We start from the raw sequence: 18757 nt of genomic DNA on the forward strand, positions 1-18757 counted from the left end.
ATCATATTGTGTACGAACGAGACTAGGTTTGGTGACGTTACGGTAGTCATATGTATTTTTTTTTGTGAATGATTATACATTTATGATTAAAAAAATAGTTACTGTACTGCTTAGAGTACCATACTGTAATATTAATGTAATCACATCAAACTAAAGTAATCGTTGCATGCTGTAAAAATATAAAGTGTATTTTTGTCTTTTGAAAAATGCATTCCCCAAGGAATTATTCCTTGAAGAAGCTTTTTATTATGAAGATATGCCAATAATATATAAGATGTGCGTTTTATTATGAATATAATTATGACAATAATACATAAGGTAAAATGGTTTTATTACGTTTAAGCTTCGCCGCCGATCGCAAACAACAATATGATAATCTATGACAATTATCGTTTGTATGACTGCAGTGTTTGATTACGTTATACCAAAACAATAAAGAAGTTCGAATTGAAAATTAATGTTTTCCTAAATGTTATTACTACTGTAATTACAATAATTCTATTAAAGTTTCTAAAAGGTTAAGAATGACAAAGGTGCTGTTAAGTGTAACTCAATGTTTACATTTCTGCTGGCTGCTCAACTACAAGTTGATGTCAATGATGTGGGATTATTCCATGAATAGGCTACATCTTATGAAGACATGCCAATAATATATAAGGTGAGAATGGTTTTATTACCTTTAATGTCAGTTAATATTTAATATCATAATGTGAATCTGTTCATGCATTTGTTGGTTATCGGAACCGGAGGAGGCTTAGCCTACCAGGGATTCATACCAGTGATAGGTATAGACTGAGAAGTGGTCCAAGGAAAACCCGTGATTAACTGAATCCGTGATTGCTGATCCGTGACTAAGCGAGGCCCCACTGTACTGAAATGGTAAAAAAAACGCAATTGTAAGCTAAAACTCTTATATTCTAGTAATATTCAAGCATTTACCTTAATTTGCAACAAATTGGAAGTCTCTTGAACAATATTTTGATTTATGGTGAATTTATGAGAAAAACTTTTTCCTTACGTCAGCGCAGTAACTCTTCCGAAAAAATAATAAAATTTTTTCGTCCGATTGTCGTAATGTTTGCACCATTTTAAATTAGCCGTTACATAAAGTTTCATATATGGAAATGTGCGTAATTTTATGTAGAATACAACTAAAAACAACCCATGGTTGTAGCTTTTATCAGTTTTGAAATATTTTCATATAAATAACGACAAGTGCCAAAATATCAACCTTCGGCAACTTTGACTTGACCAAAATAGTAAAAAAACGTAATTGTAAGCTAAAACTCTTATATTCTAGTAATATTCAATCATTTACCTTCATTTTGCAACAAATTGGAAGTCTCTAGCACAATATTTCGATTTACGGTGAATTTATGAAAAAAAAAAAAATTCCTTACGTCTGCGCGGTAAATTTTCCGAAAAAAAAAATCAGAAATGTTTTTCGTCCGATTGTCGTAATGTTTGCACCATTTTAAATTAGCCGTTACATAAAGTTTTATATATAAAAATTTGTGCAATTTCATGTAGAATACAACTAAAAACAACCTAAGTTTGTAGCTTTTATCAGTTTTGAAATATCATATAAATAACGATAAGTGCCAAAATTTCAACCTTCGGTCAACTTTGACTCGACCGAAATGGTTGTAAAATGCAATTGTAAGCTAAAACTATTACATTCTAGTAATATTCAATCATTTACCTTTATTTTGCAACAAATTGGAAGTCTCTAACACAATATTTCGATTTATGGTGAATTTATGAAATAAATTTTTTCGTCCAATTGTCGTAATGTTTGCACCATTTTAAATTAGCCGTTACATAAAGTTTTATATATGAAAATGTGTGCAATTTCATGTAGAATACAACCAAAAACAACCTATGTTTGTAGCTTTTATCAATTTTGAAATATTTTCATATAAATAACTATAAATAGAAAAAATTCGTCCTTCGGTCAACTTTAACTCGACCGAAATGGTAGAAAACTGCCATTGTAAGCTACAACACTTACAGTCTAGTAATATTCAATCAATTACCTTCATTTTGCAACAAACGGGAAGTCTCTAGCACAATATTTTGATTTATGGTGAATTTTTTAAGAGCTTTGTTTTACGTCCGCATGATACGAATTCATGCATCATTTTGTGATATTTTCTCTGTGTTGCCTTGATTGGTTTACAATGTGTTATATACCAAAATGATCAAAATTTAGTGTATAATACAACAACAAAAAATTTAACTCATTAGCTTTAACCGTTTTGCTCACAGCGCTGTTTTAATGCAATTATATATGAAATTTTGTTTTAGCGCTATCATATATCCCATTATTTATATATGATAATATTTTTTTTTCATTTCTGATGGTTGCATACTAAACTTCACGCAATGACAAAAAAAGGAGGCACAAATGAACTCTTAACCTTGAAAACTAAGCGTGCTGTGAATTTTTGAAAAAAACGTTTTTCCCATTTCGGCGCTCACTCCCAGACCCCGCCGGCATACGGGAGACGATTTTTATTATACCCCTTAGGCGTTAAAGGGTTAACCAGTTATCAGCACCAGAATCTGGTTATCACTGCCAATAACCTCTGAAAATCACATATTTTCTGTAATCGCCGATTTTCGCTTATGATCAAGCTGTCGGAACAGGACCCCTATCAAAAACCAGGGACTGCCTTTAGAAAGTTCACTTGCCTAGAGTCCTTTTATGCTTAATCGCTGTGTCAACAGATACTACTTTGATATTGGTTGTCTGTTGTATGATGTCCCTGGCTGGACCATAAGGGTAACTATGTATTCTAAGGATGAATAGCAGCTAAGCTATAAAGAATGTAAGTGTCAAGATTAAAGAAGTTTTATAATTTACAGTATTAACTCCTGTCAAATGTGTGGCAGAATGATGCAGGAAAATTAAAAGAATAACTATTACAGTCTACCCCTGCTAATCAAGGACTCACCTATTTGTGGATTTTTCTATGGAACATATATACTACAGTAATATGTACCTCACTTTTATGCGATTCGAGTTGCTGAAATTACCAATAGTGCGAGCTTTTCGTTGGAACCCAACTAATTATCATAAGTGAGTTTTTCATAGGCACGCGAACATTTGTGAATCCTTGGGAAACTCAAGGTTGAGTTTTTAGATACTCGTTTATCTATTCTCTCACGGTCTCAGACCCCCTTCTTTAGAACTCGATCTTTTAGGAAGGGTGGGCAGGTGGGCTGAACCCCCAGCCGGTTCAGGGTACTTGTACCTCCCTCCAAGTATAAGTTTATCCCATTGTTAAAACCAAAGGTTTGTTCCGTGTATGAACAAATGACAAAATCTTTAATCAATTTGTATTTTTCATAGCTAACAAATCTGAGGTCTTAATGTTAACCACCCACCTCCTAGCCGCCCCTCTTATATCCTGGGTTGGAAGAAAGACTGGTGCGCCATGAGGTTCCAAGCCTGGTCAGTGACCAGCATCCACCTCGTATACACAAGTTGCCAGATGCCACCGATTCCTTGCTTTACAATCTTTTATTCTCTCTCTCTCTCTCTCTCTCTCTTACTGAGATGAAGGTATTTTCATGGTACGTATAGTGGTACCTCGAGATACGAAATTAATCCGTTCCAAGGCGGCCTTCGTATCATGAGCTTTTCGTATCTTGGACCGCATTTTACATGTAAAATGGCTAATCCATTCCAAGCCCTCCAAAAACACCCCAGTAATTTTCATAATAAAGCAAAATTGACCTATAAAAAATGAAAGTGTATTAGTGTACATGGTATACAAGAAATACTGTACGTACATACGTACGTATGTAGTAAAATATGGAAGCTTATCTTTCTAGTGAGGCTATCTCCGAAAGTGGCGACAGAGGAGGAGGACAAACGGCAGATACGTACGTACACTTAACTTTATGAAACGTAAAAAAATGTAAGGAAAACAAACTAAACTTCACGAAACACATTAACAAAACTGTAACACTTAACTTTACAAAAAACTAAAATAAAATTTTTGTTTGTCTTTTTTTGATGTTTAAATTTTTTTTTACACTACGGGTTTTTTTTTTTTTTATAGAAAATTTCAACTTCTTTACCACTTTCAACTTTCTGTTTTTTAGTATCACTTGGTTTTTCCTTTGTGCTTACTACTCCTACTAAAGGCCTCTTTAAAAAATAAGTATCCAAGGAAGATTGCTTCTGCCTACTTTTGACAATGTTCCTGAAACGACTCAGGCAAATGTCATTGAACTGTGCAAGCATATGACCTGTGTGAGCCTTTTCGGGGTGTCTCTTTTCTACGAATGATTGCACCTTATGAAAAGCAGCTAGAGCGTCCTTAATTTCTGCCGTTGTCATAGAGTCCTCGTCCTCCTCCTCGCCGCTGCTAGCGAACTCCTCTTGAACGACGTTATGATGCATGGCCTCCAACTCCTTCAGGTCATCCGTCGTAAGCTCCTCTTGGTGCTCCCCGAGAAGGTCATTGATGTCGTCCTCGTCAACGACCAGCCCCATGAACTTGCCGAGTGCAACGATCTCGTCAAGATCTGGTTGCGAAACAGTTTCAGGATCATCAACTGTTTCTGAATCTGCAGCACCAGCTTCGCCCACGTCGAATCCCTTGAAGTCTCGGGTGGATACGGCTTCAGGCCAGAGTTTCCTCCACGAGGAATTCAAGGTTCGCCTCAAAACTTCCTGCCAAACTTGGTTGATGAGTCAGATGTATATTACGATATCGAAATGCTCCTTCCAAAATTCACGCAAGGTGAGGTGTGTGGTATCGGTGATATTGAAACATCTCTTGAAAAGATGATTCGTATACAGCTTCTTGAAGTTCGATATCACTTGCTGGTCCATGGGCTGGAGGAGAGGGGTGGTGTTAGGCTGAAGATAAAGAACCTTGATGAAGGAATACTTCACTAGGATATCTTCCTCGAGACCAGGAGGGTGAGCAGGGGCATTGTCCAACACCAGCAGGCATTTCAGAGGGAGGCGCCTCTCTTCCAAGAATTTCTTCACTATCGGGCCGAAACACAGATTTACCCACTCGGTGAACAAAAGCTTCGTTACCCAGGCTTTCGCATTAGCCCTCCACATCACTGGAAGCTTTTCCTTAAGCATTTTGTGAGCCTTGAAAGCTCAAGGAGTCTCCAAATGATAGCCAAGAAGGGGCTTCCCCTTGCAATCCCCACTGGCATTGGAACAAAGCGTAAGCCTGTCTTTGATAGCCTGGGTAGCTTCTTCTCTTCCTGCGTGATGTACGTCCGACGAGGCATTTTTTTTCAAAAAAGGCCAGTCTCATCACAGTTGAAGACTTCTGAGAACTGTAGCTTTCCTTGATCATCATCTCGTCGAACGTCTTTTTAAAGGCTTCGGCCACTTTCGTGTCCGAGCTGGCCACTTTCGTGTCCGAGCTGGCCGCCTCCCCATGCCGCACCACTGAATGGATGCCAGTCCGTTTACGGAATTTTTCGAACCACCTATGCAAAGCCTTGAAGTCTGGGGTTGGCGTTGATGTCCCTTCTCCTCCGTCGTCTTCGGCCTGGGCAATCAAATCGCCGAAAATAGCACTGGCCTTGTGGGAGATTGCCGTCTCCGTTATCATATCGCCAGCGATTTCTTTGTCTTTTATTCAGAAAAGAAGAAGCCTTTCCATTTCATCGTGCACGTGGGTCATCTTGCTGGACAAAATAGTGATGCCCTTGGAAGGTGTAGCTGCTTTGATGGCATCCTTCTGTTTAAAGATGGTGCCTATTGTCGACGGATTTCGGCCGTATTCCTTGGTGATCACACTCAATCGCATACCAGCTTCATACTTCTTGATAATCTCCATCTTCGTCTCCAAAGAGAGCATCCTCTTCTTTCCGTGAATTTCAAGTTTCTTGGGACCCATGACTACGTATATACATACTGTACGTAATTATGTTATGTAGTACGTATACGTATGTAGTAATATATGCAGCACGATAAAGTATAATACAGTAGTACCTCGAGATACGAAATTAATCCGTTCCGAGGCGCCCTTCGTATCATGAGATTTTCGTATCTTGGACCACATTTTACATGTAAAATGGCTAATCTGTTCCAAGCCCTCCAAAAACACCCCAGTAAATTATATTTCCAGGCCTAAAACACATGTTCTAGGGTTACGACGCCGATCCGACGGAAGAAATATGACTCCAAAAAGGCAAAATACTGTACATGATTGAGTAATATTCAACTGCATGTAATGTTCAACCCCATTTTTACTGCATATATTAGGACTTTAGCATATGTCCCTTAGCAATAAGCCTAGCCTATGTTAGCGGTTGCTACTGTAGCCTAGTCTATGATTCTGACATCTAAACCTAAGAAGCTAAAAGCTTAGAATATGCCAATAAAATGTATAAATAATCAGTATGTACTCATTTCAAATAATTATTAATTAATCAGTAACTATAATACACAAACAAACAAACAAAAAGAAACCTTCCAATTGATTGTTTTCATTCAGCTCTTACTGTCTTACGAGTACCGAACAAACGCCAAGCCAATCACTTTTCCTAGGACACAGTAAGCCATAAATTTTCATTAGTATCTCTCTTCAACTAATGAAACTACCTAAAAGTATAATAACCATTCATTTCTATTCTTTATTCTATCTTTACCTAATGGAGATACCGAGTTACTGACAGCTATAATGAAACATATACGTAAGAATTCTAAAAAATACGTATTTGTTGGCAGTCTGATTTATTTTATATTTTATGATATCTAATTCACAATTTTTTTATTAAATGTATTGCATGTACTCATTTCAAATAATTATTAAGTAACCATTAACTATAATAAACAAACAAAAAAAAGCTTCCAAACTTCTGTTTACATCCAGCACTTACGAGTATCGAACGATCGCCAAGCAATCATTTTACACAGTAAGCCATAAATTTTCATTATCTCTCTTCAACTACTGAAACTACCAAACATTATGATAACCATTCATTTCTATTCTTTATTCTATCTTTACCTAATGTTTTTTTTTTATTAAATGTGTTGCATGAATAAGCTTTTCAATTTACAGCATCCTTTTACCAATAGAGTACTTAAAGCACAAGGGGTAGATGCTGACCAATAGGAAAGCAGGATCTTATGGGGTGACTAGCATCAGGAACCAATGGGAGAGCGGGAGGATGGTGGCGAGTTTACTCAGCTGGCGGCGTGGGAGTTTTAAAATTGTTCTCGGTGGTCCGGGCGAATCTCGGGACTTTACAGCAACAACCTTTCGTATCTTGAAAACTTTTCGTATGTAGAGCTGTAAAATTTTTAGTATTTGCTTTCGTATCTAGAGTTTTTCGTAAGTTGAGCCTTTCGTATGTCGAGGTACCACTGTACAACGAAATCACTAATGAATTTACGTTAATAAACAAAATCGTTAGAACGAACGAATACCGCGTGCGGATAGAAACGATGCTGCTACCGAGTGGCCGAAAAAGCACGCCGCTACATAGATGCATCATGGGAGGGATGCTGACCAATAGGAGAGAAGGATCTCATGGCGGTGACTAGCATCAGGAACCAATGGGAGAGCTGAAGGATGGTGGCGAGTCTACTCAGTTGGCAGCGCGCGAGTTTCAAAATTGTTATCGGTGTTCATGGCGAATCTCGGACTTTACAGCAACAACCTTTCGTATCTTGAGCAATTTTTGTATGTAGAGCAATAAAAATTTTTTGTATTTGCTTTCATATCTCGAGTTTTTCGTAAGTTGAGCCTTTCGTATCTCGAGGTACCACTGTATATGTAGTATATGGTTATTAATATTTTCAAATGTTAATAAGATTAATAACATTGAATAATAATATTAATAATAATGATAATATAACTGTAGTAATTAAAATTTGTATGTGATAGTATTTTAAAGAAATAAGATATCATCTCCCTCATCTTCTGATTTTAACTCGAAGCCAGAACCGTGAAATATGTGAAGTTAATGTGACAGGTGGGGGGGACTGTGATTTTTATGTAATCTCTCTCTCTCTCTCTCTCTCTCTCTCTCTCTCTCTCTCTCTCTCTCTCTCTCTCTCTAATAATTCATAATGCAGGAAGTCCCCGGATATCGGTGGGGGGTTCCATCCCTGTGGGTGTGCCAATGAGCGAAAACCGCCATTAACTAAATCTCTGTGATTTATGGCGCCATAAGTACCCTTACAGCACCAATAACTGGAACTTAGCCTGTTATGGCCCTATAAATCACTGATTTTATGGTGCTAGACAAGCACCATAAAACCAGATCGCCGATAACCGAGTCTGCCAATAACCTGGGACTGCCTGTAATTTCACTCTCTTGAGTGAGGACAACTCCTCTTTTTCTTGTTCTCGTTGTTAGCAGTAGATAATTTTAAATTTATCTAATTTTACTATTTACTGTTTAGTTACACATAACTAATAGTTGTATTTGTCCAAATAAAAAGCACTGTGTTCATGAAAAGGAATTTCAGAACTAAGAGAAAGGGGCAAAATCAAAATTTCTTGAAAACTAGGTTGAGAAGACTCCTAAAAAGGGGGAAAAAAGAGAAATATTTGTACATATGTAATCTTACTCACTCCTATGTTTTTACCAACCATTTATTTCTTTTTTTAAGGGTAATTCTTTTTTTTTAAGCTAATTTTAAATTACAATAATTTTAATTCCATTTAAAAGTTAACTGAATACGTAGGGAGCATAGTTTTGGCCATATTTAGTATTCAAACTCTAGAAATATGCATTTATTAGCATTTTTAGAGACTGTGCCAACCTTACTTGAAAATTCCCTTTGTGTGAAGGTATCTGGAACCTAACCTCGTGTAAGTTTGGTGTATTACCAGACATATTATTCATGAAAAATTTGCCTATTTGCTGTATTTTTCACTGAGAAATATTCACAAATTACTGTATTTTCATATAATTTTTGTGACTAAATGCAGTTTTTTTTAGAAATGAAAATATTTAGGTATAAGCATTTATAGTGTTGTTCATGTGTTGAACTATAAAAATAGGCAGTTGTATGAGATTTTAAAGGTGTTTTAAGTATTCATGGATTTTAGCTATTTCCGGGGAGGGAGGAGCTCAGGAACGCATCCCTAGCACATACGGGGGTTTTACTGTACTGTATTTTTAAGATTATAAGTTAAAATTCTATGTGAAAAGTTGTTTGAAGAAAAAGCATTGCATAGATTGATAGATGTGTTTGATCTGAAGTACAATTAAAAAGGAAGTTGATGTATTATAGGAGAAACTATTTTTAGTTTATTTTTTAATTACTGTGTTATTACTAAGTATGGTGGGTGAAGTTTTTCATTATAGGTTAGAGATTAACATCATGTAAAACTGGTTTTAAGTAATATTGAATATTTTTAATTTCCAGGCTGATTGCAATGTATACAGCATTGGGGGTTATTGTAGTTCAGAGAAGGTGAATCGCTTTGCCTATGGCTTCAGAGAAGGGCAAGAAAAGATTGCATTTCCACTGGACACTCTCTTTAATAACAATGCCATTGTAGCATCAGCTCTTCAGTAAGATATTCTTTGTTTTATTTTTCTATATGTATTGTGTTTTAGTAAATGATTTCTTGGTTTTGCACTTTACTGTGGTTTTTAATATTTATTGATGCTGTCTTCTGATAGATTTAAAGTGTGCAATAGATGATATTAATAAAATATAATTATCATGATGTATCATATATATCTTGAAATCATCTATTAGTAACATATTTGTTTCAATTGCAGCTTGGACTTGATCAATGCTGTGCCAATTCTCCAAACTGCAGGAGAGCGTAGAGAACTTGAGAGACGATGCAAAGGCCGTTGTGATATAATTTTCTCTTTTCAGCGCACTCTTGGTACTTACGGTATGTATGATCTTTGATGTACAGGTGTTTGAATAGTCTGGTATTATATTTATCACATTAAAGGAAAGGAATTTGAATATTTGAGGTGGGTTATGTTTGCATGCATTTTATTACAATACACATATGTAATTACAGTAGTTAATAAGATGTAACTAGATTTTATGTAGGTACACGTATATCCTTTGTGTCGTTCATCTTGGTCAGTTGACTTGGATAGATAACCTTTTCTGAGATGGCCATAATTTTGTTCAATATTTGTTAATCCTATATTGTAAATGATAAAAACAGAAATAAAATTAAAGAATTTAAAAGTAACAATGTTTAATTATTTTTCCAGAACACAGAATGTTCTTAGAAATAGCACATGCATATCAGGATAGTTATGTTTTCGCCATCACAACGTATACTGCTGGTACTCTTGGCTTGTCAAATTCTTTATCAGAAGGTAAGCAAAGTAAAGTATTTGGTTACTGAGATTACTCATCACCATTGTTTATTATCACCATCATTGTAAGCATTTCTGTAGCATCAGCTTGACCCTGTATGTTGATACATATGTACTACAGTGAATTTTCTCCATTCTTCTTCATCATGTTGACTTTCTGCCTGAACTCTGATCAGCTTAAGATGTTCATCTATCTCCTCTTTCCATGATTTCCTCTCCCTGACTTCTATCACTACTGTTGGATGGAAGCTTCAGAGGGCATCTACTTGGAGCTGACTCTAGCTTGAGCCTAAGTAGTTGCATGAAACTAGTGTTTTTCTTTCTTTTTCTTTTTTTGCTGTTAATGGATTACTGTATATACTCGCATATCATGTAACTTTTGAACACCTAATTTTAAGGGGGTTGCATCATACATGAGATATAAAATTAGCGTATGTAATATTCACATACTAGTATCATTTGATAAAATACACACATAATGAATATGCATCTTTTCCGTGGATCTTTTTCAAAGTTATGCTTTACTTCATTGCATCCAATAATATTGTATGTATTTTCATATTATACTGTTGTTGTATTATTAAATACAAAAATAGCAATCAATGTTTTGGTTTGGAAATCAGCTGAGGATGATTGCAAGGTAATTTTATTTTGCTGTATTGAAGTCAAATCAGTTATTTTCTTGCTTCTAGTTAGTGTAAATGAATCTCAAGATACTCTATTGATATGGGACAAGGTTATATTACGTTATACAAAGTGTTTTCAAGTCAAAATATCACTTGAATTCGTATGGTTGTGAACAAAATTTAGTTATTTTTTACATTAGTAGATGATGCTGAGGGCATGTTTATGGTGTAAAAAAGATCAGATTGCATTCAATATTTTCACTAGATTTCATCAGAATACTAAGAGCTTTACATATATATCTTTCATCGGAATGAACACAGTAAAATGTTTTCTTTCATACCAAATAGTTTTGATTAAAACACATTTCTCTCAAATTTTGTTTACAGTTGAGTTTGATGGTGTTATACCAAAGTTTCCATGTTTCCGACACACGATGATAGTCGTTAGCAGATGAACAGTCTTTCCTCAGTTTCAGCTACAACTAGCAGCTTAAATCTAGCAATATATGCCTTGCGGATCTTTCCTCCAAAGCGAATGAGGATATAGTAATGTAAAAATATATCAGCCCTATTCTATTTAGCATCATTTGTAACATAACTACGACAATTTTTTTACTATCGTAAGATGGTTGAAATGCAAGCAAACCGCTGTAGTATCAGATTTGGTTGTTCATAGCAAACCAGCTGTTTCTGGCTTTAGGCGTTTACACAACACGTATAACATTACTGATGATACTTTTAGCTTTCTCTTTTACTCTTTTTTTAACTTAACTAGAAGATGGGATAGATAATGAGATTGAGGAAAAGGGGTTAGCCTAACTAGAAAATGGGATAGATAGAGAGGAGGAAAAGAGGTTAGCCTATGGTAATTTAACCCAAAAATTGAACTCACATGTTACATGAGATACATGATCAAATAATTGTTTTAGGGTGAAAATTTAGGGGTTGCATATGCAAGATTGCATGTTACACGAGTATACAGGCGGTCCCCGGGTTACGAAGGGGGTTCCGTTCTTGAGACGCGTCGTAAGCCGAAACATCGTCAAAAATCCTAAGAAAACCTTACTTTTAATGCTTTGGGTGCATTGAAAACTATGTAAACTGCATTCTTATGGCATTTTTCATCAAAAAAACCTTCAAATATTGATTATTTTGCATTTTTGGTGTCATATTTCATCTTCCAGATGAGCGTTGTAGGCGTCGTAACCCTGGATCATGCATCGTAACCCTGGAACATGCGTCGTAACCCTGGAAATAACGTCTATTGACAAGCGTCGTAACCTCGGAACGTCGTAAGCCGACACCGTCGTAACCCAGGGACTGCCTTATACTGTAACCTCTAGATAACTGCAGGCACAGCCTTGAGGGCATTCCTGTTCATTCGTAGAGCAAGGAGGGTGAGATTGGACAGCATGTCCCTTCATACAGAATTCAAGGAGCTAGCGTGGTTTAACACAATGTAAATGACTGCTACGTGGAAGAATAAAAGCTGAAGACTCCTCCCTCAAAGTAGTACTAATCCACCCAGAGGAACCTTACCCCTTTTGAAAGTATAGGTTTAAAATCAAGATGCATGATGTAACCTTGATTCATTTTGACTTCTTTATTTGGAACCAAAATTAATTGATTCCTATTTCACAAAATGGAAATAAGATTATCACCGTTAAATCTAGGAGATCTAATTAACAAAATAGCTGTCAAAGTAGTCTTTCAGACAGAAAAAATAAAAATGACTTGAAATAAATACGTTTTAACTGTTAGAAAGCCAGTACAGTACCTGGAAATTAGAAAAGTTAATAGATTGGATTTTTGTGATACAAAACAGGACAATGGAAAAAGGTACTATATATATGTGACATGCAAAATTTGGAAATACAGTGGAACCCTGGTTTTCATACATGATCCATTCTGGAATCTCCCACAAAGTCTGAAACGTACAAAAACCAAAACAATAATTCCCATAAGGAATAATGTAAATACAATTAATGCGTTCCAGACCCCTAAAAATATTGTTAAAAATACATTTTATAGGGAATAAACAGTTTTACATACAGAAAACAAAGAAATAAATATGAAATATAATGAACATTTAACATCACACTTACCTTTATGAAAGACTCTTGTTAGCATATGAAAGACGGAGATAAAGGAATCCCCCTCCTGAAGGATTTCAGGTACAGGTGGCCTGTGGTTACCGTCGCCATCGTTTTAGCAGCGATTCGGTTTTACGGTGCTTGTTAAATATATTCATAACTGGGTTTTACACTCCGTAGGTTTATAGCTTCGTTGTCTGGTTATTGGTATCTTAGGCTAGATGCCAAGACCGCCTCATAAAATACAAACATAATGAATATGCATCTTTTCCTCCACTCTTTTAAAAGGTTATCCTTTACTTTGCAGTACGTATCTAATAATACTGTATGTAGTCTTGTATTGCTATTCGTTTTATAAAATACAAACAAACCAACCATGTCTTTGTTTGGAAAAATCAGGTGAGGGCAGAGGTAAGATTATCTCACCATATTTAACTCAATTCAGAGCGATTTTCTTGCTTCTATTTAGCGTAAATTAATCTCCAGAAACTTTATTCATATGTAACAAGGTTATTTTTCTTTATATGAAGTGTTTTTAAGTTGAAAATTGCCTTAAATACGTGAACTAGACTTAGTTATTGTTCATATGTGAACAAACCTTCAATCTTAACAATAGGATAATTTTCTAGCACCTAGCTGGATCTGGGTAAACAATCAGAGATTGAAAAGCAAGGAATCTGTGAGATCTGACAACACGTGCATATATCGGGTGAAAACTGTTCAAAAACCACACCCACACTATCACATCTAGTCTTTTTCTTAACCGCCTGGGTGAGCAACGTGGTTGCTTACTCTCCGTCCAACCCAATTGTTTTGCCCATTTTTGGTCTTTTGCTTGTCTGTGTGTGTGTGTGTGTTATCTTTGTCTTATTATGGCTTCCTCTGCGTCTTCTCAGCCTCGCCAACGTATATGCTCGGGGACTCAAGGTTTTCTGTGTTCTCGTTTCCTGGCTTCTTTGGCTACGGACCCCCATTCCACATGCAGTAGGTGTCATGCTAATTTTTGTACTATAACAAATCCCTACCCGGAATGTCGTGCGTGGCCTAAATCCCAGTGGAAGTTATTTTATAGTAAGAGGGAGCATTGTAGAGTTTCGACTCTTTCTTTGTGGTAAGGGTTTTCATTGCCTCGCCCAGATGCTTCATCTTCTTCCTCAGTCACACCCCATGATGCTAGAGTTTGTGTGCCTGTGTCTCCATCTTTTTCTTCCATCGATTTGTTGTTGGAAGTATTGGGAGGCTCTCAGGCTGATTTAATGTGGAATGCCGCCCCCTCTCCCTCGGGGGTTAATTTGCTTCCTGGGAGGGAGGAGGCTATTTCATCAGTTTCTTCTCTTTCAGAATCAGAGGCGGCCAAAATGGTGGTGCCCTGGGTGTTGCTTGGTCTAGGGGGTTCACCCTCCTTCAAGGGTTAGCTGATGCATTTCATGGAAGCTCCCCCCCCTCCCCCCCCTTAAGGCCTCCTCAGCTTTACCTCCTCCTCCTGGCCTTCTCTATGTTGGTGTCCACAGTCAGCCATTTTGTAGTGCACTGCCTGAGTATCATCTTACTGCTCCGCCAGTGAGGCCTGCCACTAGCTCGAGTCATGGGAAGGTTGTGACATCTCTCTCAGCGCCGTTAATGACGTCACTCCCTGCTACTTTAGTGTCATTGGTTGGGGTTGCTGTGCTGCCTCGCTCCTCTGTGCCATCACTGTTTGCTCCTGTGAAGTCATCTCTGCCATCCAGGACGTATCCTCTTCCATCCATGTCGTCTGCGTCCTCTCTTGCGGATCCATCCGAGGGTTTATGTCAGGCGGTTCTTAAGAGATTGGACTCTGTTTTGGAGGATAGGTTTGCTGGCTTCTCTGCTGAGAAGGCTGTGAGCAAAACTTGTTGCGTCACTTCCCCCCCCCCCCCCCTCTCCTGCCAAGAGGGCGTGTAAAGAAGGACTGGTGTCATCCTCCCCTCCATCACCTCCATCTCCACTTGTGTTGGCGTATCAAGAGTTGGAGGGTTAAGGACTGTTATTTCTTCATCAATGAGTGAAGAGCAGCATGTCTGTGTTCCTGAGAGAGTTAGTGTTCTGTCTTCTTTCCCTGTGCAATCTGCTGTTGCTGCGTCGTCCTCTTCTTTGGGACATAGCGTGTTGAGGCCATGCAATTACGTGCGCATGTTGGTGATTTATCTGCTGCTTCTACTCCAGTGTGTATTCGTCGTCATAAGGATCTTAAAGGCACCTGTGAATAGAACGTTGTAAATGCGGATGTGGTGCAGCTGGGGTGTTCTCCTTACCCTCCCATTGATGCTGTTCATGGTTCGACTCCGAGGAATTCTTGTTCTGCGTCAAGAGTTTGAGATGCTTCTCCGTCGCATGTATGTGTGTCTGCTCCTTACGGACGTGTACTTGGACATGTACATGAGTCATCTATTGCGAGTGTTCGTAGTAGTGTTCCTAGTATTGTGATTGGTTTGTCATAGGAGTCGGTGTGTGGCTCCAGTCCAGACAGGTCTTTGGTGTCTGTGCTGGCTGGCGCTTCAGGTTCTTTGGCTGCTGGGTATGCAGTTGGTTTGCATGAGGAAGGTGTGTTGGATAAGCCTGCATCCTCTTCTCGTTGTCGGTCTCCATTACCAGAGCAGGAGGAAGGAGACACACAAGAGTTATTGTCTCCTTTTACTGAGGTTGTTGATCTCATTCGTGGGTTCAACAATCTGGAGAGTAGGACTCAGGATCGGTCGTCTTTCATTCCTACTTTCTTGGACCTTGCTGGGAGCTACCTAAGATCTTAAGTCATGTTTTCAGCTTCCTTTATTGGGGCATGCCCAGTCTGTCTTGCAGAAGGTGAACGCCTCTGTGTCAAACCGGGACATATCTTTTCAGTCAAGGCTGCTTCCAAGTTGCTTCCGCCACCCCTCATGAGGCATAGGAAGTATTACGCTACGAACTCTGTTTGCTGTTGCCTCAACATCTTAACCCAGACATCATACGTCTTAAGCCAGACAGAGTTGACTTTGGAGCAGGTGAGGTCAGTGGCACTGTCCTTGTCACCACAGGATGCTTCGGTGAGGGAGTTTATGGCAGCTTCCATGTTCCAGAGGGTGTCGTGGTTAGACTTGTGGTAGACAGCCATTGCCAAGATTGCATCTGACAGGTTTGCAGAAGGGTTGATGAGTGTATCATCTCTTGCCAGTTTGTTACAGTCTAGGGGCAAGGCATTTTCTTATCTTGCTCATCTTAGTGTCAGTTTGTGGGCTAATCTTCTTCTGATCAGAAGAGGAGTGGCGTCGTCCAAGATGGTAAGATCGGTTAACCCTGAGTCCTTTTTGGCGCTCAGGAATTGGGATCTGTTGGAATCTCAGTTCCTGTTTCCTTTGACTGAGCAAGAGGACGCGATAGACCAGCGGCGAGCTGACAGGAAGGACAGGTTGGTTCACCGGGCTGTCTCCAAGTTGGAGTCTCGTTCTCGGAGACGTCCCCCTCCTCCTCCTCTTCCTGTTTAGCAACAAATGCAGAAATCATCGCCTAGTTGGCTGTCTAGAAGTTTGGCTTCGTCTGGGCTCTCTCATTCGTCGTCTCAGCCTAAGTCGGATGACCAACGTCCCTTTCAGCCCTGCTCTTACAGGTCAAGGAGGGGCTCCAAGGATAGAAATGGCGGGGGGGGGGGGTGGGGGTGGGGGGTATCGTCAATAAGTCGGGCATCTCTCCCTCTCCTTTGCCACGGGTGGGGTGGTGCCTGGCGGGCCATGGGCCAAGTGGCAGAGTTATGGGGTGGAGAAGTGGGTGTATGTCCTTCAGGTAGGGTATCTACTACCGTTCGACTTCTCCCCCCGCTCTCAGACAGACCCTTGCTCAGGCGAGTGTATTCCCCCGATTCTCCGAAGTTCTTAGCTCTGTGGGAGGAAGTGCAGAAAATGCTGGACAAGGGTGCAATAGAGGAAGTGGTGCATCCGTGTCCGGGATTTTAGTCACATCTTCAGAGGGTTGGAGGCCTGTGATCGACCTATCCACTTGGAATCATTTCATCAGGAAAACAAGGCTCAAGATGGAGACCCTGCGATCAGTGTTGGCTGTAGAAAGGGAAAATGACTTCATGCTCTCGATAGATCTAAGGGACACATACTTCCAAATCCCTATTCATCCATCGTCCAGGAAGTTTCTTCACTTCTCTCTCGGAGACAAGGTGTTCCAGTTCAAAGTCCTGTGCTTCAGATTGACCATGTCCCCTCATGTATTCACAACGGTCTTCTCTCTCTTCTCGACTTAGGCTCATGCTCAAAGGATCCGTCTGCTGAGGTACCTCAATAACTGGTTGGTCTTAGCAAGTTCCAGAGAGAAGCTACTGCAGGACAGAGATCACCTACTTCGGTTTTGTCTGGAACTCGGCATCTTGGTGAACCTAGAGAAATTGAATCTCATACCTAGTCAAAGAATTCTTTGTCTAGGCATGGTCATCAATACAGCAGTGTCAAGGGTTTTTCCGTCGGATCAGAGGTTGGAGAAGTTGTAGGTAGTGGCCTGCGACTTCTTGTTGCAGCCAGGTTAGTCAGCTCTCAGTGGCAGGTTCTTCTGGGAATTTTATCTTCTCTGGAGAAGCTGGTCCTTCATGGGCGACTTCATCTTCGGTCTCTACAATGGAGACCAAGAGACTTATGGTGTCCGACGGGGGACTCAAGCCTGATAAGCGTTCCTCTGTCCCTAGAAGTGAGAGAAGATCGTTGTAGGTGGTTGGACAATCAGAATCTCTTGGAAGATGTTCCCCTGTGTTCTCTGCCACCAGACTTCCTTCTGTTTTCAGATGCCTCCCGCACAAGTTGGGGCGCTCATTTAGGCGGCCTCATTGCTTTGGGCATTTGGAGTGTGGAGGACAAATGGCAACATATCAACATCTTAGAGTTAAAGGCAGCCTTTCTGGGTCTGAAGGAATTTTGGGAGAAAGTAGAGGGACTTTGTGTAGTTCTCATGTCAGACAACACCACGGTGGGTGCTTATGGGAACAAGCATGGGGACTGGTTTTGTGTCAACTTCACGCTTTGACAGTCAAGATTCACCAGTGGGTGGTCAACAATTCAGTGGACCTCTCAGCCAGGTAAATCCCAGGCAAAAGGAATGTGGTTGCGGACAAGCTCAGTCATCGGGATCAGTTCCTAGGCACAGAGGGGTCCCTTCATCAGGTCGTGATAGACAGGCTTTTCCAGGTTTGGAGGAGACCTGTGCTGGACCTCTTTGCAACCTGGTTCAACAGGAAACTAGAGGTTTTCTGTTTGGTGGTTCCAGATCCTCTTGCGTTAGCGGAGGACGCATTCCAACATCACTGGGACAACATGTTGTTTGATCTGCCAAGTACTGAACAGGATGATGAGCTTGCAAAATCTCAGGATGACATCAGTAGCTCCTCTGTGCCGCAGGCGGAATGGTTTCCTGATCTGCTGTCGTTGTTGTCGGAGGTGCCAAGGGAGATTCCCCCATGGTGGCATCTTCTTTGTCAGTTGCACATAGAAAGATTTCACCAGTCAGTAGAATCCCTGTCTCTTCACGGTTGGAGGCTCTCATGTATCTCCTTTGAGCGAGAGTCTTTTCTCAGAAGAGAGCAGGACATATGTCCAACAATGTCAGGAAATCTACCTCTGCTGTTTAAATGGGCAATCTACTGTGATTGGTGTCATAAATGGGGGTTTTCTCCACTCAAAACCTCTTTTCAGCGCTTAGCAAACTTTTTAGTCTTCCTAAGGGATGAGAAAGGCTTGTCCATTTCTGCTA

The 18757-nt window shown here is 39.5% G+C and overlaps 1 protein-coding gene across 3 annotated transcripts in view; it reads left to right on the plus strand.

The window, feature by feature from the left end:
- Positions 1-18757, plus strand: part of LOC135219814 (thioredoxin domain-containing protein 16-like) — a 439137-nt gene that overhangs the window by 120531 nt on the left and 299849 nt on the right. For all 3 annotated transcript variants that reach the window (XM_064256898.1, XM_064256899.1, XM_064256900.1), the window contains exons 5-7: positions 9374-9522; positions 9736-9857; positions 10195-10302. In XM_064256898.1, the coding sequence (XP_064112968.1) occupies positions 9374-9522; positions 9736-9857; positions 10195-10302 (379 nt within the window). The remainder of the gene's footprint in view (positions 1-9373; positions 9523-9735; positions 9858-10194; positions 10303-18757) is intronic.

The sequence above is a fragment of the Macrobrachium nipponense genome, chromosome 1, assembly GCF_015104395.2.
Source record: "Macrobrachium nipponense isolate FS-2020 chromosome 1, ASM1510439v2, whole genome shotgun sequence".
In the NCBI taxonomy this organism is placed as follows: domain Eukaryota; kingdom Metazoa; phylum Arthropoda; class Malacostraca; order Decapoda; family Palaemonidae; genus Macrobrachium; species Macrobrachium nipponense.